The sequence below is a fragment of the Letharia lupina genome, assembly GCF_014066315.1.
Source record: "Letharia lupina isolate WasteWater1 chromosome Unknown contig_24, whole genome shotgun sequence".
In the NCBI taxonomy this organism is placed as follows: domain Eukaryota; kingdom Fungi; phylum Ascomycota; class Lecanoromycetes; order Lecanorales; family Parmeliaceae; genus Letharia; species Letharia lupina.
In genome coordinates, this window is record NW_023502993.1 from 498,311 (window position 1) to 520,550 (window position 22,240).

The window sequence follows — 22,240 nt, forward strand, 5'->3', positions numbered from 1 at the left end:
TGTACAAAAGGATAAGAAACATCCATTATGAACCCGTACGTTACCGGACATACTCATGCAACGCTCATGGAAGTCTGATAGAAGGCGAACTGTACCAAATCTCTAGGTCACCTTCGGTAGCCACCACTTTTTTATTCGAGTACAGCTCGAGCCATCCTCTCGCAGTACTTGAATGTTCCGTGGTTTCCATGGTCATCTCCTCGAAATTGCGCTTCGTCCTGGCAATGTCGCTGTTATAGCCAGAGAGCTGCTTTTCACTCCTCGTACGACGTAAGGCAACCAAGCTTGAAGGCAACGTCGTAATGTTGCCTCAAGATCCCGTTGTCCCATCGATCCTTACGTTCCACCACCGTAGCGTTGTAGTCATCACCGTCCTCATCATACTCGGCCGGCGTAAGAACTCTGGGCTCATCATCGTCGATCTCCTCGAAATCTTTCTGATCTGTGAGGAATTCCGGGAACCTGGAACTCTTCCGTTCCGGTACTACTTGAATCGTCTCCCAATTTATGATACCTGTAATTTCGTAAGTGTGGGGATTAACTGAGATCTTTGCGAGGCTCATATTGTGATGATACAGAACGTAGGGAGAAACGTTTTTGGCAGCTGGGAAGACCCAAGGTAGCACGTCTTGATAGTCGCTAGATAACTTTTCCATGTCTGGATCTTCTCCATCGCAGTCACTGCCCCAGTCGTCATCGTCGAAATCTGCGTGATTCGTCGATGCCTTAAACATGGGACCAGTCTTGACCCAGCTCATTTGAAGCCACTGCCATCCACTCACGTGAAGTTCTGAATGGCCCTCTGTTCCCAGGCAAGTATTGGTGACGATAGAGAAAGAAGAGTGGGTCAAGCAGCGGGCCAACGATATAGCGATTCTGTTCGCACCATTCTCCTGTCGTGGAGTCTTCTGACTTCTCAGCAAAGATTTTCGTTTGGGTGTGATTAACATCGTTTGCCGATGTAGTGCTCAGAGTTCCCATGTCTAATTCCGGAGGCGAATGTTGCTTTAGGGCGACTACGTCGGCTAGCTCCACAACTGTGCCTTCGCTAGCTAGTCGCTCATGTTAATCACCGTGTTTTTCATGGTTGCTTCTTGAGGCAATTTATAGGCTATCGACTCGAAAGACTATGGGCTAGTGAGGCAGCTTTAGACTGCTTTTCAGGATCTGGACGTCTTTCACGACCCTTGAAGTAGAGGTTGCCGACGCGGTCGAATTTGTAATCTCGCAACTGCCCTAGGAGCGCTGCGAGCGCGGTGACAATCTCGAGTTTTGGTCCCACGGCGCTTTCCGCCATACATCGTAAAGAGTGACAACTTCTATCTTTTCCAGAAGTGCCCACTCGAACCCCAGGCCGATCACCGCTGATAAATCCCAAGCAATGACACAGGCAACGGGATTGCTCACATTTTTCATAAGGTAAGACAGGACCGCTGCTTCACTTTCAACCCTGTAGTACGGTACGAGACGGTAGAGCCTCACGGAGCAGATAACTCTTAGAGTATCCAGAATACGAGATGGGGTATAGCTTGTTGAAGCCACCTTGAACAAAGATCCGACTTCAAGCCCGTTGAGGTTCAGACTGGCTGGCAGCTCGGAAGCAAGGGGTTTCATCGCGAGCGACTTCATGATGATGATGATGGCAATATCTGGTTCCATGGGCCCGAGGGCGCTTCGATTGTAGTAGCCGCCAGCACATTTCAAGGAGTTCAATCGCGGTAACAAAGCCGCCATCTTGGAGTGTACCAGTGTAAAAATAAAGGATGTGTTAGTGGAAGTGAAGCCTGAAGGTGATGGCTTTGAGATTACAGGTTTAGTCTTTGGGGGTATTCGGCTTTTAAGTACCGAGAACTTGTGAAGCAACGCGGTATGAGGTGGATGCTTCAACGGAGTGTTGCGCGATGTTGACATGTGATTTTGTTCCTTCCGTGTGTTGCGTTTACGTTGTTTGTCAACTTGTTATCAGCGTTGGTCCCAGTTCTGGATTCTGGCTTGGCGGTAAGATAATATAGCAAACGTCGTGCATAAAGGGCGAAAACCTTTGATGAGACTATAGAAGTCCTGAGCAGCGCCCCAAAAACGTGATGGTTTTCGCCAAATTCCCCTCAAAACTGTCATACACCTACGGCAAAAGCCCTCTATAGATTTACAGAAGCCCCACAGTTCGGACGCAGTATCATAAAAAAGCGATAATTTCCACGGACCCTTCCTAAAAACTCGTTATTCGATCTGTAAGGAACTTTCTTGGTACGTTTAATCCTACCTATTCAATATCCTCCAACAAAAAGAGTTATCTCGTTTGAATTGATACCTACAAAAAGTTAATGCGTAAATGAAAAGAGAGAGAGATTTCTCCTATTGTGAATTGAGAGTCTCTCCATGCATGACTTTGCCACTTTCTCTTACCTGATCATCACATGCAGAATGACAGAGCCTGGAAATACGAGATCATCGAGGCACAATTCAAAATGCATAATGTATTGGAAGATTCTCCCTGATAGTAGCGACCATAGTAATCTTTCTTAGACATGGACCGAGAAGGATTTAGCTGGTAAAAAGCGTAGCATTGAACGCTTTAGCTATTCGTAGTTCTTGCCTAGCCTAGCCACGCCGGGATGCGGCTGCCATGATACACGTATGGCAATAGTCTCCACGGAGGCGTTCTTCCATGATGGATTATCTCCCCACGAATATTCTCTGAACGTAAGAGTAAGCCATGTTCCCATGACAAAGTTCGGCTCGCGAAGGAAGGAGGCCTTGGGAAAATTCGTTGTGTAAGATCTTAGCCCCTCTGCTTGTTCCCGGGCGAATATCAATCGGGATGTTGTACCCTCTCCCTCTTGGGCTCCATGGCCACGAAACTAATGTGTAGGCAGTCGTGGATTACGTTTCAGACCCTCGCCAAACGTTGCCCAAGCTCTGGACATTTTGCACTTCCTTACGAACACGTGTCTTCTACTCGATTCCACCTCGAGCTCACAGCCCACCATCGAGGCAGACTCGATCTCTACCACCACGCAGCACTCACCTGCCACATCTCCCACGCCCTAATGCTGAACTTCCCAACCCGAGGTAATTGCCCTGCATGGAGTGAGGCGTCAGTGTCTGCGAGGAGGAGTCGATATGTGGCGCGTGTAAGTGGTAGAGATTGGAGTTCGTTAGGACGGCCTCTATATGCGAATTTGACTTGCAATTCCTAGGATCGCGATCGGGGATTGCCATAGCATGCGCGACGTATGACATTTCCTTGAGTCATCTAGGCAGTCAGCGTAGCTCAGCTAGCTTCCTGAGCGGTACGAGCTCCTCCGTGCAAGCGCTCTAAAATGGTTGGCTGTCCCAAAAAGCTTGACGGTATCCTGAACACCAAATCTGCATGAATAGCGAAAAGTATGAGTACAAATTGACTGCGGGGTACATGTTTGGACTTTGGACGTCACCAAAGTCACCACCTAGGAGCAAGGGTGGAAAAGCACAAATAGCTGCGATGGCACGTCCAGGACAATGTGATCGTTCATATAGTTGTCCTTGTATAGCATCATCTTCCTACAGGGTATCTCTACTTACATCAACCATAGCCACACAAATGCAACATGATGCCTTTAGTCTCCGCCTTCTTGCTGATCGCTTTGTCCGTCGCCGCAGTCAAAGCCACAAACATCACCGGTGACCCTACCAACCTCGCCAATTGGCCCCCATGTGCTGTCAGCAAGATTCATCCCCGACCTGACTATCATGTGTCAACTAAAATACCCTTGCGAACAGCAAAAATGCATCCCCCTCGGCCTCACAGCCCCAGCTTCCTGCAACAGCCTCTCAAACTTAACCTGCATCTGCCAAAATCCAACCTTCAGCGTCTCGATTGCCGGCTGCGAAAGAACTTCATGCAGCACCGACGAGCTCAAGCGTAATCAAGCTCCATCTCAGCTGAATCAAAAGCCTCAATCACTGATAATTATCTCCAGAGATTGAGAACCTAAGCATCCCCCTCTGCGCCCCTGTTGGCGGCCAACCTGCAAGCGTCTTATCAGCCATAAGCTCCTATTATGTCACTGCCTCACTGACGGCATCTGGCTTGCCGACATACCCAGCTGATGCCACGGCGAGCACAGCTGTGAGTGCCGTCCTGGCGACTGCTACTCCGCAGCCTAATTTTGGGAATCCAACCAACATCTTGACTTATCCGCTGTGTGCTGTAAGTGTATAATAGGATGATTCCCATACTTCCTCTTTATTCACCTCTCTCTTGTTGCCTTCACAGTGCGGCCGCTAAAAATGGGAATAGCAAACCTGCGCGAATGAAAGCGTCATCAATGCCGGTTGCGATACCAGCAACGTCGACTGTGCTTGCGGGACTGTGTATCGTAGTATAACAGCAGCTTGCGAGGAAATTAGCTGTAGTGCTGGAGATAGGGCGAGTAAGGAACCCCCGGATCAAACTTTCGCCGTGCCATTCCATGTAGTAGTATTACTGATTCCAAGCCAACAGCCACATCTCTCCTAGCCCAAGAACTCTGCGGTCCCGTCTACCACAACATGCCCTCTCTCGGTTCGGCGGTCTCGTCAGCCATTGCATCAGCGACGTCTGTCGCCGCAGCTGTTGCGTCCAAGGACCCGACGAAGAGTGAAAGCTACCCGCTATGTGCCGTAAGTCATCCTGCCTCTCGTCCGTGCTAACAAAATGTAGCCAGCTTTAGCAGAATTAGATCCAAGGAACTGACAACGATCACCAATCAGCAAAAATGCCAAAATACATCCATTCCCTCTTCCGGCTGCGGCAGCCTTTCAAATCAGACCTGCATCTGCAAGTCGTCGAGCCTTAGCGACCTCAATTCCTGTGAATTAAAGACGTGCAGTGCCTCTGACTTTCAAAGTATGATGAACTCCTATTTCTTCTGTTCCTTTCGGCTCGAGTAAGCTACATCGATCCCCAAGTACTAATCCTTTGCCGGGATAGTCACCTCGGATCTCTCATACACCCTCTGTAACCCCGTCGGCGGCATCGGGAATAACGTGTCCAATGCGTCGTATGTCGCTACGGCTAGCACGCCTGCGCCGACTGTCTTTACTGGAGGTGCGGCTGCCGTGGTGAAGAGGTTGGTTGGCTGGAGTGTGGTTGGGCTAGTTGGGGCGCTAGGCTGGCAGGTTTTGTTGTGACGTTGCCATGCTCGAGCGGCGCTGGCCCCATTTACCTGCTCTCGCCCGCCTTGAGTAGGCAGCAGCTGTTGTGGTAACTGGACGTAATAATCGATGATTTCCAGGCAGCATGCCATGATACGTCTAGGTATGAAACAACGATAATGACCTTGGCTTCTGGAATGTCATGGCCAGAACACTCCACGACCAGCAATTGATTCTTGAAGCGTGTTCGTGGAATGGCACGAATTCAGTGGCGGTGCATCGGATCCATCTATGAACTCCTTCATGATCCTTCCCTTTTCCAGAACTCCTTCTCTCATCGAACAATCGCTTGCATTCATTCACGCGGTCTTCTTCGATGACGTAGATGGGTCCGTCCAACTCTATCTCCACAACTATGCACCTGATGAAGTCAAAGACTACACCATCGCTTTGGGATAATGGTATGAATCACATCGTAGATATCGAGGAAGGATGGAGCATGTGGCTCCCAAATTTACCAGTCTTTAGCGAGGCCGCGCGCTAGTCCGAAGCGATCTTGTCAGATAATATTGACCAATCAATCATATCGTTGATATCCTTGGCATTTCGGATATTGGAGACCTAGAATCAACCTCCTTCTCATCCCATCTTCCTACCACAGTCAAGGTCACAAAGTTTCCTACACAACGCGTCAGAACCAAGATGTTTTACTCAGAGAAAATCCCATTGGTCAGGATGGCGATACTAGACTACTCCTTAGCGCACAGAAGGATTTTGGTGTATAGTATAAATAGTACGCGCCGCTTTGCCTCACTGCCTGCTGTACTGCTACTACCGAGGTACGCTGGGATCTCGCAATATCGGGTCCTTCTTTGACCAGCTAGCTCTGCAATCTCTCAGCTCTTCTTCCTTCGTCGCTCTTCTTTCTCTTCTACCATGTCCTCTGTGCTCTCGGTCGGTCGGGCTCTGAGTTGGTGTAATGGCTTTCCTTTGGAGTTTGCGCTTGGTGCTTTTCTCACTCATAACCATCCAAGTGGGCTTTACCTCAGGTTGGTTGACCCTTTTTGATATCTCAAAACATGCGCCGTGAACCTATCGGATCTGAAATGCCCGCTGCGATCAGATTATTGGTGTTCTTCTTCTTTAATGGACACAAAGGCGGCTGGCTGTTTCTCTTCATTGCCCGGCCTTGTTTACGAGAATTTCTTTTCTGGTGTCATTTGCATGCCGATATGTTCGAGGCGTACAAAGTTTTCGAGATCTACATGCTGACCGATTTCGTGCGTCTTAGCGATGACGAAGCCATTCCCTACAAACACGACTTACATAGCCAATTCAACTCACGCTCTGTATTCACAGACGAGCGCTTGGGTGAACCCTTGGGCTTCAGGCCCATGCTACGCTCCTGGAACCGTTGCCTCAACATTCTGCTCATGTTCAAAATTATATAATGCTCTTGCGGAATTGCAGACAGTGACCACGACTGGGACTGCCCCCGACAGTGGTTCGGTTTGGACGGACACCTTTATGATGTCCACCATCACAGAAAAGTTGTACGAACCCCCAACGGAGTGCTGCTCGAAGACTTGCGAAATTTATGCTTCCAGCGTCCAAATAATATACTGGCATGTGGATCTTAATACTATGAATTCATCTGTTACTGCTGCACCAGTGTCGAGTCACTACAGTACTGTTGCCGGCAACTTCACATTGCAAGTTCCACCCTGATCATCTTTCAGCATCTTCTAACGGTTCTACAGCATCTCTCCTTCGGTCTATGTAGCCTATCACGGTCTGAATGCCCATTACGACTGCGGCTACTTCTCGAGCTTCACGACAGGTGCTATTTACGATACCACAATTGCCTATCCATCAGATGCGCTCTCAACTTATGTTGGTCCGTTGTGGATGCAAGCGCAGACAGGCCCAGAGCCAGCCTCAATGTTCCAAGCCATCAATTACACAGAATTTCAGGAGTACGAAGCTAACACTGCAAACGAGGGTTACTCAAAAAACCTCAAAATTCCGAGTGACCTGGGAGGGATTGATCCAGCATGGAGCACGTGCACTCCTGGCATGTATGGGTCCTGGGATCCCCCTCGAGTACTAACCGCGGCGCGGAATATGGTAGCTCCAACGCCCGCACAGCCGGACTTGGACCCATCAGCGACCGCAGCTCCAGCGGCTGGGATAGCTCCGACACATATTCCAGCTTCGCCCACACCACCTCCTAAAGGCTCTGCGAATGGACCATTGCAAACGAATCCTCCGACTGCGTCAGCAGATCTCGGCTCTGAATCAAAAGAAACGCAATCGGATGGAAACAATGATCCAGCTTGGTCCGTTGGCCAGGCAGATAATGCTTCAAAGGGTGGCAATGTTGGAGAGAGCCCAACGCCAGCCCCAAAGCCAAGCCAAGATTCCGGTCCAGTAGACCAACAAGACAACTCCCAAAAATCTCCGCCAAATCAAAGTTCACCTGGAGCCTCCAACAATTCTCCGCCTGGCGGTGGCAGTGGTGGCGACAACAACAAAAATAACAATGGAGCGGGAGCCCCAAGTTTGAACTTCGATCCGCCAGACTCAAGTCACAGTCCCCAAAGTTCTCTGAGGGTCGCTGAGTTGCCTTTGCCATTCATTTCAGTAGTGCTTGCCTCGCCAACCCCACTGATTGTTGGCGGCAGTACCATCGAAAAAGCCTTGAACGGTGGAGCTGCCATTGGAAAATCAACATATACAGCAGGCTATGAAGGGCAGATTTCCAATATGCCAATTTCGGTTGGGGTAGACAAGATTGTAATAGGCAGTAGCACACATGCACTTCCGACTTCGACACCTGTCCTTGTTGGCGGACAGTTGATGGTCAAAGCTGCAAACGGGGGTGTGATTATAGGTACATCCACATACCCGCCTGGCAGTCAGGCGCAGATTTCGGGCAAATTTCTGTTCGTGGGGTCCGATAGTGTTGTCGTGGGGGGGAATCCATATGCCATTCCAACCCCTGGCACGGCTGATACAGTCTTCATCGACAGCCAATCTGTCAGCAGAGCGCCCAATGGCGGCGCGATATTCAAAAGTGGTGCCATCAGCCTTGGAAGTCAAAGTGACATTGATGGCCATGCCATATCGGTCGGGTCTTCTACCATCGTTGTCGACGGCACATCTTACGCTCTTCCAAGCAGCGCTGGAGCAATCCTGCAATCCCCACGCCCGCAATCTAACGTACCGATCACCCTTGCCAACGGTGCCATTCTCACCCCAGGCGGAAACGCAGCAACAATATCTGGGACTACGTACGCCATTCCGTCCGATGACAGTGTGCTCGTCGTAGACGGTCAACCTGTCCCTTTCCCCACACAAACCGCTCTGCAATCAGTCTTCACGGTAGGTGGTCAGATCTTTACCGCTGCACCGACTGGATTTGCCGTTGGTGGACAGAGCGTGACGCTCGATGGGACTGCAGCGACGCTCGATGGGACTGCAGCGACGCTTGATGGAACTGTGGTCTCGCTGGGACCTTCGGGGGTACAGGTTGGGTCGAAGACGATCCCGTTGACGAGCGCGCAGACAACTGAGGCGGGATTGGGTGGATTGATCATGAGTGCTTTTGGCAGCGGTGGCGAGCCTGGAGCGACCGTGGGAGCTGGCAATGGGTCGAGCGTTGTGGCATTCACAGGGGGAAGCAGCAGGGTGGAAAGAAGATTAGGGATTGTTCTTTTGGGATTCTGCGTATGGTCATGGGAGTCATTACACTACTAGTGTAACCAATGGAGGGTTCTGCGGTGCATAATGGGTATATATTGTGTGTATATTGACTTGTATATATTGATGAAAGGAGCGATGATCGAGGCAATGATAAAGAACAAAGCCCTGGTCTCGAGGGTCTCTTAGATGTCAAATGATTGGTCGGACGCGGGCCGTTCCCGATCAGGCTACCTAAAGTACCTTAAGGTATCCCGGGATTCAGCCCTACCGGCCAAGACAACTTGGACCCCAGGCTCCAGCAAGTAAATAGCCAGTTAACCCGACTTGAGCTTCGCCACAAGTAAAGTATCGCAGTGTCACGTATGCTGACGGCACCAGCAATGATGCGCAAAGCATGCCTGGAGTTTTATCTGGGTCACCACGGTAGCACATAGTTTATTGTTGCCAGCTGCATGATAAGAAGTCAAGTATGAAACGTCTCGAGCTGGAGCCTGGCCTGACCGCGTCGGCCAGTCCCTTGTATGATGACGGAACCAATACGATCCAGTGACGTTCTCTACAACATTTTGGATGTCTTGCAGCGCATCGAAGTGAAGCTGGAAGGGCACGAAGATCGGTTCAAGAGCTTGGAATACCACACGCAGACCAGCAATGGAGGGAGAAAAGCAGAAGGACTCGGTGGCAATGCCGATACCTCAAGCGAGACTTCTCGGACTGCAGAGATATTCAACACCTCTGCCGAAAACTTGCGGTCTTCGAGGAAGGGGACACCTACGAGCGATGACTTGCCAGAAGACATCAGCACTGCGCTCAAAATTCCCTATAGTCAATGGAGCATCAACCAATTAGACCGCTTCTTCAACCTATCCCTTTCAAATTTACTTGAAGCCCGTCTCGGGGACTGCTGGAAGATGCCCGACGATGACCGTCTACCCCTGAAATTTTTCAAAACCAATATTCTGAAGAGCAGTGGTCCTTTCCGAGTACCGATAGACAGCTACCCTACATCCAGACAACCTTTTGAGCGGGATCTTGAATTTCTTTGTCAGTTCGACAATGAACTGAGGGCCCACCCAGGCAATGATTTCATGGTGGTTGATTTCGACGCGGCGGACGGCACGAGACTATACAGGCTAGGTGAACAGGCTTTTGGATCAGAGCTACAAGTCGAAGCTCAAGGCTCAAAGATTGCGCCATGGTCGAGGTTGATGTAGGTCGCAAAGATTTCGCCCTCGGTGGCTTTCGCTGACTTGTTCTAGATTGTATCAAGGGGCTACTACTGGCGAAAGCATCTACCCGACCGAAAAGAGGGCCCCGCGACAGCCTATACCATACTTTACGAGCACAGACAAGATACTGGGATTATGGGATCACTTGGATTACCACTTGCAGACCAAGCGGAGAGGTACCACAACGAATCCCTATGCAAACGCTTGGAACGGTTTTCACACCAATTTTTACGAAATACGTGAAGTCACAGAATGGCAGGTCAAGGAGTTTTGGAAGCATGGTCCTCTATACGGACATCCTCTCGGCTGGCATTTCCGCAAATGCGCTTACACGGTGAGTTGATGTTTCTATGTCGAATGTCATTGAAGCACTGACTAACCACCTTGACCAGATATACTCGCCAGTGGCTGTGGATGCGGTACAACATCCTGATCATGTTCTTAGCAAGACCAACCAATATTGGACTTTGCTTGTGCTTGCGCCAGATCGCTTCTTCAACGACAAAAATACATCTTTTCCTATGGGTCCTTCATCGCCTGGCAAAGCGCAAGCCTTAGGCTACGCCCTGGGTAGACTCACTCAGCCGGGCGCTGAGCTGAATCTTATTGGTCAGGGACTAGAGAGAATAACTGATCGTTGGGCGGAGTTTCTATCCTACTTTGACTATATACTTGATGGTGGCGACTCTCTTATGAAGCCAGCAGAGCACGACAACCTACTATTCGATGACGGCGCGTTCTCGAGGTCAAGACGTTACTTCTGGGCCATCGACTGCTTGTCCGAGTTCGAACTCAGTATCACGGACAACATCACCCAATGGGAGCTGTATAAGGCTGCTCGACTACCTTGGGTGAAAGATCTGCCCGAGCATGACCAGCGTCAATTAGCTTTTGCGGAAAGGCAGTACCGCGTTTTGCAGAACCAACGGGAATCGTTTAGGCAAAAGCTTGCATCGACGAAAGCCTTGAGGGACGCTGTATGTACCTTAGCTCTATATATGGGGCTGAAGCTAACAAGTACCAAGCTGTTTAACGCTAGCGCTGTAATCGAAAGTAGGGCGTCAACAAGGCTGGGTGAGAATGTCAAGCTGCTCACATTCGTCAGCATCTTCTTTCTTCCGCTTGCATTCACCACCGTAAGTCTGTCTTTCTCAATTCGTGCCTGCTCCATATTGATCACAAAGTCGGACTCTGGGCCACGAAGTACACGTCAAGGCGTGCAGAAGATACGAGCCGTTTTCGTACTGATAAAGCTTTAGTCTCTTTGGAGCGTCAACGATCAGTTCTCCATGACAGCACTCATATACGTTGTAATAATAGTCGCGTTAGTGACCTATTTCATCATGTTTAACATCAACAGCTTGGCTCAAGGCTTTGGCCGGGTATACGACAACAAGAAAAAGTATATTGTACGCGCAATGAAACGTGACCGCAAGCAAGCCTGGAAGCAGCGCGGTCAAAGATTCGAGGTCTTCCGTCCGAAGCACGAGAGTCCAGAGCCGTCTGAGTGGTACATACCGTTCTACGCCCTGCTGCATCCTGCAGTCGCGTTAGGTTTGGATCGCAGGGAAGGATTAACTAACAGCCGTCCGACGACTGAAATTGAGAAAGTATATGAACCGTCAAAGGGTGGTCTTGCTAGACTGTTTGGAAGACGGAAACGCCCGACCGAAGAGGAGGTGAACGATCAGCCTTGGGTCATTGAATAGACTATGGGTAATATGCCACAACGACATGAAAGAAGCTGTTCCAGATACGACCGCATCCAGACATTCACTGCGAGCGAGCATCCTTTTTCAGCAAGAGCATTTCTGGTGTGTTGCCAGCTATGGACGGACGAGGCCTATCGCTGAGAGCCACATCGGTGGGACTTCCGATGCGCAGCAGAAGTATGAGCTGAATACACAAGAGCTAAGCCGCAGCGGGCTCGGCTATAGAATACAAGCCACGAGTGGGGTGGGCGCATAAGCGACGAGAATGTCGCTGTACAATTCGCGCACTGGCACGTGGAGGCCGCACAATGAAAGCCGTTGAAATTCTGGCACGCACGTTTGGACAAGGCTACAGTCAGCCTATCTATCCTAGGTTTCTCACTGCCTTGATGTTATACTCAGGCTTCTAGATTGCAGGATTCTGATTCGATGACTTTCTCGAACGGTTGTGGTTGTGATTGTGGCGCAGCAAGGTCTACCCACGAGGTCGCAAAACTGCTCCCGAAAAGCCTTGCTGCGGATGCTACCCTCCATTCTCGATAGGCGCTGGCTCAAGACGTTGTTGAGTTGGCCAGTATAGATTATGGGGTCTATGTGCTGTTGTAGGAAGTGTGCGACGTCTAATGTCAAGTACGAATCCTTTCATGAGCTTCACACATCGTTCAGTTGATCTCTGTCTCTGCGTTGCCAGCGTGTCCAACGCCAAAGTCGGCCCTCCACCATCCAATCAACACCTCGACGTCTCAACGATGACCTCCCCAACCTCCAGCCCTGTCTACCCTAGCCCAACACACATACTAGGAGCCAAACCACCTGGCTACGTCGAAGCGACTGTACTAGAGGCACAACCCACAGATTCCGACGCTTCTTTACCAGTGTACTCACCACCCAGGCCATCTGTGCCATGGCCTGGACAGTCCGAAGCCGCTCTCTTCAATGTCGAGCGTACTATCCGACGAGCTCGCCTTGGCGAACGAAGAAACAGAACGCTAGCTTGCTTTATGCTGTTGGCTTGTTTGCTCATTGCGATATTCATCGTGGTGGTGATCATTGAGGTCGTTGGTCATCTGGATCAGTGAGAGGAATCGAAACGGGTTTCGGGTGCTGCAACACGACAGAACCTACATTCGAAGACTCTGACCTTGTCGAAGGAACCCCACAAGCTGGTCATCCCGCCTTTTTTCTCTCGAGAACTGCAACGAAGATTTCTCGAATCCACCATCCTAAAATAGATCATTTCTTTACTCCCGACCACCCATAATAGCTTCATCGAATCCACGCCGAGTCGACGACAAAAGAGGAAGCATTGGGAGACTCATTGCCGAAGTCAGGCCTTCCGCGACCATCTGTGGACCGTCGCGATAATTCTTCATGTGTTGATAGACCGCAGTCGCGACACTTCAATTCCAATACGATATGGATATAGACCTCTTTTTCACAACAAGCAGCGTTCTGGACTTTGATTGCGCCAAGTACTACCGCAATGCTGCACAAGGGCTTTGTTTCAAGCTAAAGGATTCCAGGCTGAGAATCCTAGGGCTGAGATATTTGGGGCAAAGGATCGTGAGTGGTGGCTTAGCCGAAGCTCGAAACACCCAGGAGAACGATGACTATCAATAGTGAGGCTTATGTTGAGCGATATTAATTTTACCGTATTCATTGCTGACTCTACATCCGTCATTCTGTTATATACCTGTCATGCTTACGCCTGATTTCCTTCTCCAGATATTCTTCGCATTGCAATCCATAAATTTTGATATCCTCAACGCTCGCTAGAAGCTTTCCCCGTCACAACTCAACATTGAATTACCTACCCTCGCCCCCACTCTTCTCAAACCCACCATGGCAATCTTCCCCCTTCCCCCCGGCCTCGCCGCCCGCCTCAACATCCCGCCAACCTACCAAACCGCGACCGAAGACACCGCACCACCCGCTTACATCGCGCCCCTGAACCGCATCTCCACCTTCCGCCCCGAATCAATCCCGCTCCCCCCGTCACCCGCACCAGCACCATCAACGCAACAAATCCCACCCCCGGAATACTCCCCCTCGGTCTACTCGCAACAACGCCTCTCGCACCACCTACCCGACCCGGACCCCGCCGCCCTGGGCTTCCCCAGCTCGCCCCGACGGCCGTCCGCGGGCAAAGTGGAGCAGCAGCATGCGGGCCACTTCAAGGAGAGCTGGACGGATCTTTCGATGCGGGTGGATCTGGAAGCTGGTCGGGAGGGGGCGAAGGGGGAGCCTGGGAAGAGAAGTGTCTTTAGGCTGTATCCGCCGGTGGAGGAGGGGGAGGTGGAGCGGCTTTATTGGAAGAGGGCGGTGGTGGCTTTGGGGATTTCGATGGTGGTTGCGGTGGTGGTGGTGGTGGCGGTGTGTGTGGGTTTGAGGGGGAGGAGGTCGTGATGGAGTAGGTAAGAGAGGGGGGTGATGATTGCAACAGGTGTTTGGATTCTGATCTTTGGGTACGGCGAGAGGTACATGTTGCGTGCACGTCGTCAGTGATGTACATATGAAAGCGTGGCGTTGAGGGCGTTCCGTTCGGTATGGGAGGGCCGGAATTATTTGGCGTTTGTGTAGGACTGTCTTTCTTCTCAATGTAAAAATGTATACCTTTCGAATGCAGCATCTGGTGATTCAGTCGTTCCAGTATTGCTACCATCAGGGATTCAGATTCGAGTAGGATCGCTTGCCTCCGACATCTGCGTCGGACGTTTTGAAAACCAGATCGTTGGTTCCTCCCCTCGGTAGTTGTCAGGAAGCCGGTAACTCAGTCGCGTTCCGTCACGGAAGCGGTGTAGTTCAGCAAGGCTGCTGCTCTCACGGCCGAGAACCGCTCCATCGATCGAACCTGTTTCTGTCGAGCCCAACGGTATCAATTCTCGAGTATCGAATCCTTGTGCCAAATCAGGAGAGTCGGGATCGATTGGGTCAGCGTAGCGTCATAGGACGTCTCCTACGACCTTTTGGTGACTCTTTTGGCCATTGGTCCTTTACCCGTAGACGGACGGCAAGCTTGTCGTAGACCACACAACCTAGAACATTCGTTAATGTGACGATGAAGATACACTTCACCGCCCAATGATCTTAAATCTCGCAACAGAGTGGCGAAGAGTGAGTTGTCAGCCGTCTCGATGGCCACTTCTGGCTTTGTAGCGCGGTCGCTGATTCCTATTTCTCGAGATGACTTAAACCTATGCTAGGTAGTGGCCGATCTCGACCAATAGAAGTATTCGTGGGATAGGAGGGAGATGAGATTGATGGGATGAAACACAAAATTTGGGACCAAACTGGGGGTCAATCAAATGTTACCTGGAGATAGATGAAGCTTGTTTCGATAGTAGGAGTTCGCTTTGGAGTGGAGCCGGCTAGGCTCTGAAATCTGTGGAGCGTCAAGGGGACACGGATGGCAGATTCGTAAATCTGCGACTAATACCGCAGACGTACAAGAGCTTGAAAATCATAATGCTAGGCGTGGTCTCCACCCAGCCCCAATGTCACTATTGCCTACACCTTCCTTACAGCCTCAATCAAACCCTCGACCTCCTTACCGAGGCTGTGGAATTTGACAATCTCCAAACCCACAGATCCTAGCAGCTCCTTCCACTGCGTCTGCGTACGTTCAATGCCAGAAAGCACGATTATCATCTGGATGTCCATGAGAGCCGGGAGGAGGGGACTGCCGGTATCGGGCAAGACCCAGTCATTGATCAGGATCTTGGAATAGCCTGGCTCCATGGCAGCGACCGTGTTGCTAAGGAGCTCGCGACATTTGTCGTCAGACCAGTCGTGGCAGATGGAGCGAAAGTAGTAAGCTCGAGCTCCTGTAGACTTCAGTCTCTGGGTACAGCTTTCATGATAAACGTAAAGTCTCCAGTCGAGTGCTTACCTTTGACTGGCTGCTCAGTAAAGAAGTCATACTTCATTCGAACGATATCTGGATGGAGCTCTATGACATTATCAATAATGGAAGGCTGGTCCTGTAGCACAAGACGTCCGGTCTGATTCGGGAAGCGATCTTTGAAGGTCTGGATGTCGTATCCAAAGCCACCAGCGACGTCCACAAGCAGGGCAGAATCATGATACTCTTCTTTGGCTCCTTTAAAGAGCGAGTCTTCAATGGGAAATATCTCGAACCACTGAGCCCTGCCAGCACGCCAACCCTCCAGCATCGTAAGAAAGTTGTTGATCTTTGCAGGATTCTGCATCAACCATGGGAAGAATTGTAGCTCAGTGTTTTCAGCGTGTTGGAAAACGCCCATAGGACCTTCGGGATTCTTGTAATCAGTCTGAGCGAGGAACTCGGGCATCTTATTGCAGCAGAGGGCCCCTTCATCGTGCCTGCAGGACAAACTCAGCTCCTGTACAGAAGTTTGGATGGGTGCAAGACTGACAGGAATTTGAAGCCTCCCGATAGCGCGGGAATGGCCAATGCTTTGGAGACGGCCCCGGCTACGTAAGTCTCATATCCAGTCTCGATGACCATATGCGTGGCAGCCAATGGCCTCAGGATGCGGACTGGAGAAAATGAGCTGCCAAAATCCAGGACAACATTGAAATATTACCAATAAGCAGCTTGTCACCGCCAGTGATACTCGCCAGCTCGGTGGCTGTCCTGGGGCTTTCGCTCTTGTTCAGAGCATCAATTAAACCCATTTCAATGGCAGTCCTGATAGAGGCACTCAGATGTGGCTTATCGTTGGTAGAATAATGAGTAACTTGTGCTCAATGTAAGGTTCGAGACATGAAGGGATGTACCTGCAAGAGGAGCTTCCAAATAGTCTCGGAAGCGGTCTCGAGCATAGCTGTCGCTTGCTGAGTCACACCAACAAGTCTCTGGCGTGCTGGTTCATCGTTGGCTACATCTTTTGATAAAGCTTGGAGCTCTTTCTCAACAGCATCGATGCGAGCTTGGACGCTCATTTTTGCTTTATGGGAAATTTGCGAATCGACTCTGCTTACGAAGACGTAGATATAAGGAAAGTGGAAAGCAAAGAGACAGAACCGGTAGAGAAGCGATTTCTATGCTTTCTATGTGCCCCAAATCTAACAAAGCAGAGAGACGGAGTAGATCAGGGCGGATACAGATTCGTGACGAGTAGAAGTACGCCACTCGTCTTTACCTGCCTCAAGGCTCCCCGGCCGTCCTCCGCAGCCGACAGTTGAGTCTCCCATTACGCGATCAGACCGATGTTACGTTGGTAGAGAGATAAACATACCGATGTAACTCTGACCGGCGCTGAGAAAGAAAAGACTGGTCTTGAGCTTCTCGGATTCAGCCCTACACATCTTCCGGCTGACTTCGGGCCTACTGTAGCCCTGTTCAGATACGCAAACCCTGTTCAGATACGCATGCCCTTCAAGTCGTCAACATGTTTTCACGATGATAATTGAGGCATGCTGCCTCTCTATCTACCGTGCCTTGAGCAGCTGCCCCTGCGCAGATCTTCCATAACCACATTTCCCAACCAGGATGTACCACCTAGCCAAAAGCGTGTACTTTTGGGCCACGTCTAAAGAAGGTATGTATCCCCCCCTCCTTCCCTCCTCAGCGCAATCAATTCCACTGGAACCCCTCGTCTTCCCTTACCATCATCCCCGCTCACAGGACGCGTTCAGAGTACTCCATCCTGCTCCTCGGCCTCGACAACGCCGGCAAAACCACCCTCCTCTCCACCATCAAATCCCTCTACAACGACACCCCGGCGCCCGCCAAACCCACCGTCCCCACCGTCGGCCAAAACGTCGCCACCGTCTCCCTCGACGACATGTACCTCAAGATCTGGGACGTGGGCGGCCAGCACGCCCTGCGCTCCATGTGGACGAGCTACTACTCCGTCTGCCACGCCATCGTCTTCGTCGTCGACGGCTGCGACATCGGCGACGACCTCGGCGGCGGCGGCGGCGAGGGGGCGGGACCGGTCGGGCGGCTGGAGGAGTGCCGGCGGACGCTCGAGTCGGTGCTGTCGCATCCGAGCACGGCGTCGATCCCGCTGCTGGTGCTGGCGAACAAGCAGGATCGGGAGGACTGCGTGGAGACGGTGCGGATCAAGGAGGGGCTCGTGCGGAGGGTGTTTGAGGGCGAGAGGGGCGGTGGGGTGAGGGACAGTAGGGTGCTGCCGGTCAGTGCGCTGAAGGGGGAGGGGGTGAGGGAGGCGGTGGAGTGGGTTCGGAGCCGGGTGAGGTGGAATAAGGAGGGGAGGGGGCCGGTGATGCGCTAGGGTGCGGTTCTGGTCGGGCGGCTTGTGGATGAGGATCTCCATCGCACCGTCGAGAGGGCTTAAGCGCACCTCGGGCGTTGAGAGGGCGAGGCTGGGGAGGGAGGAAAAGCGTCGGTGTGATAGAGGTCTTTTGGATAATGTGTTATTTATGATACAAATAGATACCGACCCCAAACACAGATTTGAGCTGCCTTTGCAGTCATTACCCCTATATAATTACATTGAAAGAACGGATAGAACGTTCATTCACAGAGGAATCAATGACACGCCGCCCTGCTCCTCGCCAAATTGTTCATGGTCGCTGAACTGTAGACAACAAAAGAATAATTTCTCAAGATAGCGTCGTAAAGTCTGACTCCAGACCACATACCCAGACAAGACCTTCCTCTACGGAATGCCTTGCGCTCTCATCCGGGCAAAGTCAATGGCTCAGGATACCGCCTTATCAATTGGCTCATGATTGTAGGTGCGCCGGCAACCGGGCTTCGGTTCATGAAGGAAGCCTACGGAGCCAGTAATTCCAGCACTAGTATCTCGGTGCCTCCAGCTCCCCTATTGTCTGCCTTGGCACCGGAACGCTATCCTTTTCATGCACCTTCGCATCACCCGGCATCTCCGACCACCCCGGTTTACTTGTAGCATATCCCGGGGCGTTTGGATGAGGCGTAGCAAGATTCTGATCGCCTCGATGAGATATGCCATTCTCCGTTCGTCTTGTACTTGAATTTCTCCGCCGTCGGAGCATGAAGAAGCCAGCAGCAGCGGCGATCAAGGCCAGAACTCCCAGTGCCACTCCAACCCCCAGGCCTATCTTTGCGCCTTGACTGAGGCCATTGCTCCCGCTAGCTTCTGCACCGGCTGTAGATTTGGGAGAAGTTGTGGAGGATGCTGTCGATGGTGGATTCGTGCTGGCGCTCGGACCGGTATCCGCAGTCGATGAAATTCCGGTGTTCTGGCTCCAAGTCACAGGCTTAGCGTTGCTTTCAACGGCGACATTGAAAGTTCCACTCAGGGCGTACGGAGGTCCCAACCCTACGGCTGGCTGGCGGGAGAGCTCAAAGTGGCAGCTGAACGGGTCGAGCGCATAGTTGAGGGGGAAGTCCAGACTACCTGTTGCAGGCGCTGTTTGATTATACACTGTTATGTGGGTGTTAGGTCTCGAATGTTGGGGCAAAAAGGAAACAGGAGTGGCTCATACGTTCGCCTAGCACTGGAGAAGAAGAATTGCCATTGATGACACCGCAGTAGAGATGGAGCCATGGTGTGGAAAAGTCCGACGTCCAGGAGGCGTTCAATGTGTCGAGGTAGTTAAAAGTGGGGGTTGTGCTAGGATCTGGATACAGCCAGGTGCCATTGGCACCAGAGTCCGCGCTTGCTATTCTCGCAATGATAGCGAGCGAGGAGACCAGAGCACAATGCGGACACAGAGAAAACATCATCCTTAAAGAGGTGAAAGATATGCAGATGTTGGTAGAAAGCGAAGGGAGTCATGGAGTCAGATCAAAACGTTGAGACCGGCGCTCTTGGCATGTGAGGCTGAGATTTCTAAAACCTGAAGGATCCCGCCGCCTGCGCCCGAAGGCAGTGTCTTCGAGCAAGCGAGCCACTTGCAACATGCCAGACAGGTGGAATGGCACGATTCTGTCGTGCCAAAATCTGACTGGCTACCTTTCATATTTCTTACACGATTATTGAATATTGATACTCGAATGTACTTTAAGTAGCCAGTTGACGACGTTGGAGGAGGCGCGCGGCTCTCAAGAACCACGCCTCGAGCAGAATCGGATTTCGGGTCAGACTTGTGTGGGACAAGGAGCTTTCGAGATCTGGGCAGAAGATGAGATCCCGGCTCGTATAGAAACTGTACACTTTACACCACTCTCAAGTCTAACATCACCGGCCCGAAAAGGAGTGAATGACAGCAGGGTAACTTGAATTTATGCCAGAATGATGCCAAGTGACGCGTGCCCAAGCTCGGTCGAGTTGGTGTCTTGGTGACGAGACTCACGGGGGTGTCAGAAGTCATTACCCCCGGGGTTTACCCGGCTACTGCTGGCTTCCCACCAAATACATACATTTCTACCTCCCAAATACATACATTTCTACCACAGCTTAGACTTAATAAGCTTGGTGTGATTGCCCTCTCGTAGCATTCTACATCGCCAAGGCATTTCAGCAATTCGGGCCTGAATTTCACTAAATTTAATTCGATCTTATTCCTTCTAAATCATCGTACGATATTTATATTAATCATTTTATTGCCGTTAATAAACCTATTCATTTAGAAGATTTTAAATAATCTTAATTAAATTGAGATTAGATAATTATATAGGGTGTTCTAGAGTCTCAATCCAATTATCGAATTTCAGCTGTGTGGCGATGTTTTCCATATTAACCTTAATATCCTTTTTACTCCGAATTATTTCATAATTTAAATTATTATCTTTTTATAGAATACTATAACTATATCTAATTTATAGTTAATTTATACTCTCGCAGTAGTCCGGAAGCTGATATTTAGTATAATACTTTATTATTATACTATTTCTAGTTAACTAAATATTAGGATTATAGAAAAGATTCGCTTTTTACTAACGGATACGCTTTTTAATATTCTTCTTCGTTATTATTCTTTGAACGACGATATAGTTTTAAGAGTTTTTCGATTATAATTTGAGGTTAATTAAGCTCGTTATAATAGAATTATAGCTTGCCTTTATAATACTATAAGATATCCGCGGATATATAAATTAAGATATCTTACTTTGGGGGTATAGACTATATATTTTAAGGGTTCTCAGCGATATCAGTATCTCGAAATATACGATCTTACTATGTAAATTTAACGTTTTAATACTTTTCGTTCATCTATATAATAAAATATCAGAAATTATTCATCGTATAATGCTCTCGACTATATTTATACCCATATTCTAATCTTTTCTCTATATTCGACTTTAAGACTTTTTTTAGTTGGCTATTACTTATATATCTAAGTATTCTAAATATATTTAAAAGCGTATCGTTATAGCGTATGAAAGGCGATTAAAATAGTATAATATTAAAGCTGGCGTTTAAACTTCTAATTATATATAGAATTATTAACACCGCGTAGAGTATCATATATAGATTAATCAATCTTAAAAAGACGTTTAAAACGCTATTTCCCATATCGTCTAGTACCGGGGAAACCTAAATACTATCTCATTTTCACCTAATATTTACCCGTATTATATACAATATCCTTTTCTATACTGATATCTTTCATTGTTTTTCCGCTGTCCTTCCGGGTATCAATAGCTTCATAGAATTTGGCTTTCTTACGAGTAGTAGCTTCCTGACGACGAGGCCTATGAGTAGGCGTATGTGGGGGTGTATTATGCTCCATGATGGACTATTTAGGAGTGTTTACAGTAGTGTTTTGGTGGGGAAGTCAGCAGTAGCCGGGTAAACCTCGGGGGTAATGACTTCTGACACCCCCGTGACTTCCCCTACGGATTGGTACCCGAAGATTGCCGAGGCTTGGCACTTTCGGTGGCACCAGTCCAGCATGGCATGAATGGTATCAGATACGTCGCCAAGCAACCCTTAAGGGAAACTGTAAGTTGCTATGCTGCAGTCTCGAGACCCGAGGACTGGGTGCTTGTAGTAGGTTGGTGCTACAATATAAATGGCAAGTGCCAATGGTGATGACCACAGGCACTGTCTTATCAGTTGAGACTATTCATGCATAAATTCAGATAAGAGTGCATGCGGTCCAACGTCTTTGGACCCGAATGACCGTGCATGAGGGGGATTCAGCAGATCTTCCGCTATCCAGTCATAAATGCATGAATGGGTCCCGACACTGCAGCTTCAGGGTAGAGAAAATTTATTGGTTGAAGTGCCCCCCGCATTTATTGATCATGTTCAATGTATGGAGTACATACAGATGAGAAATGTCATAATGCGGGAGTGGCGGATAGCAAATATGCGTACATGGTAGCTTTAGGTAGGTATATGAAGTCTAAGGTATGGATGGATGAAAGGAACGTGAGACACTTAGGTATAGGAATTGCAGGAAAGACCTCGGACTTCTAGACCCTCACCGAATCTTGCGGCTACCGCGCGCGAGAGAAGCATCACGACCACCAAAAGCTTTATGAGAGGCTTCATGAAGTGGACCCTGTGAGCCAGGAGATATTTGCATCGAGGAGGCGAGGGACAAAGTATCAAGATTTGAGATCTTAGCTTCCTTGATGCGAAATTGAGCCAA

The 22,240-nt window shown here is 49.8% G+C and overlaps 7 protein-coding genes across 7 annotated transcripts; 4 read left to right on the top strand and 3 right to left on the bottom strand.

Annotated features, from left to right (window-relative positions):
- Positions 1 to 254: 254 nt before the first annotated feature.
- Positions 255 to 1,297, bottom strand: HO133_006381 (uncharacterized protein; the record flags this gene model as incomplete). Its single annotated transcript, XM_037297279.1, has 2 exons — positions 255 to 802; positions 1,120 to 1,297. 2 exons carry the CDS (start codon positions 1,295 to 1,297, stop codon positions 255 to 257), a joined length of 726 nt encoding a protein of 241 aa, XP_037147404.1.
- Positions 1,298 to 6,350: 5,053 nt separating this feature from the next.
- Positions 6,351 to 8,877, top strand: HO133_006382 (uncharacterized protein; the record flags this gene model as incomplete). Its single annotated transcript, XM_037297280.1, has 2 exons — positions 6,351 to 6,553; positions 6,879 to 8,877. 2 exons carry the CDS (start codon positions 6,351 to 6,353, stop codon positions 8,875 to 8,877), a joined length of 2,202 nt encoding a protein of 733 aa, XP_037147405.1.
- Positions 8,878 to 9,347: 470 nt separating this feature from the next.
- Positions 9,348 to 11,761, top strand: HO133_006383 (uncharacterized protein; the record flags this gene model as incomplete). The annotated part of the gene is made up of 5 exons (XM_037297281.1): positions 9,348 to 10,033; positions 10,083 to 10,386; positions 10,445 to 11,029; positions 11,078 to 11,188; positions 11,312 to 11,761. 5 exons carry the CDS (start codon positions 9,348 to 9,350, stop codon positions 11,759 to 11,761), a joined length of 2,136 nt encoding a protein of 711 aa, XP_037147406.1.
- A 1,845-nt stretch (positions 11,762 to 13,606) lies between these two features.
- HO133_006384 (uncharacterized protein) lies at positions 13,607 to 14,515 on the top strand (the record flags this gene model as incomplete). Its single annotated transcript, XM_037297282.1, has 2 exons — positions 13,607 to 14,021; positions 14,430 to 14,515. The coding sequence occupies 2 exons, from the start codon at positions 13,607 to 13,609 to the stop codon at positions 14,513 to 14,515; spliced, it is 501 nt and encodes a 166-aa protein (XP_037147407.1).
- Positions 14,516 to 15,271: 756 nt separating this feature from the next.
- HO133_006385 (uncharacterized protein) lies at positions 15,272 to 16,687 on the bottom strand (the record flags this gene model as incomplete). Its single annotated transcript, XM_037297283.1, has 5 exons — positions 15,272 to 15,588; positions 15,654 to 16,105; positions 16,159 to 16,282; positions 16,330 to 16,456; positions 16,523 to 16,687. 5 exons carry the CDS (start codon positions 16,685 to 16,687, stop codon positions 15,272 to 15,274), a joined length of 1,185 nt encoding a protein of 394 aa, XP_037147408.1.
- A 550-nt stretch (positions 16,688 to 17,237) lies between these two features.
- Positions 17,238 to 17,985, top strand: HO133_006386 (uncharacterized protein; the record flags this gene model as incomplete). Its single annotated transcript, XM_037297284.1, has 2 exons — positions 17,238 to 17,286; positions 17,384 to 17,985. The coding sequence occupies 2 exons, from the start codon at positions 17,238 to 17,240 to the stop codon at positions 17,983 to 17,985; spliced, it is 651 nt and encodes a 216-aa protein (XP_037147409.1).
- A 526-nt stretch (positions 17,986 to 18,511) lies between these two features.
- Positions 18,512 to 19,424, bottom strand: HO133_006387 (uncharacterized protein; the record flags this gene model as incomplete). The annotated part of the gene is made up of 2 exons (XM_037297285.1): positions 18,512 to 19,122; positions 19,184 to 19,424. 2 exons carry the CDS (start codon positions 19,422 to 19,424, stop codon positions 18,512 to 18,514), a joined length of 852 nt encoding a protein of 283 aa, XP_037147410.1.
- Positions 19,425 to 22,240: the final 2,816 nt, after the last annotated feature.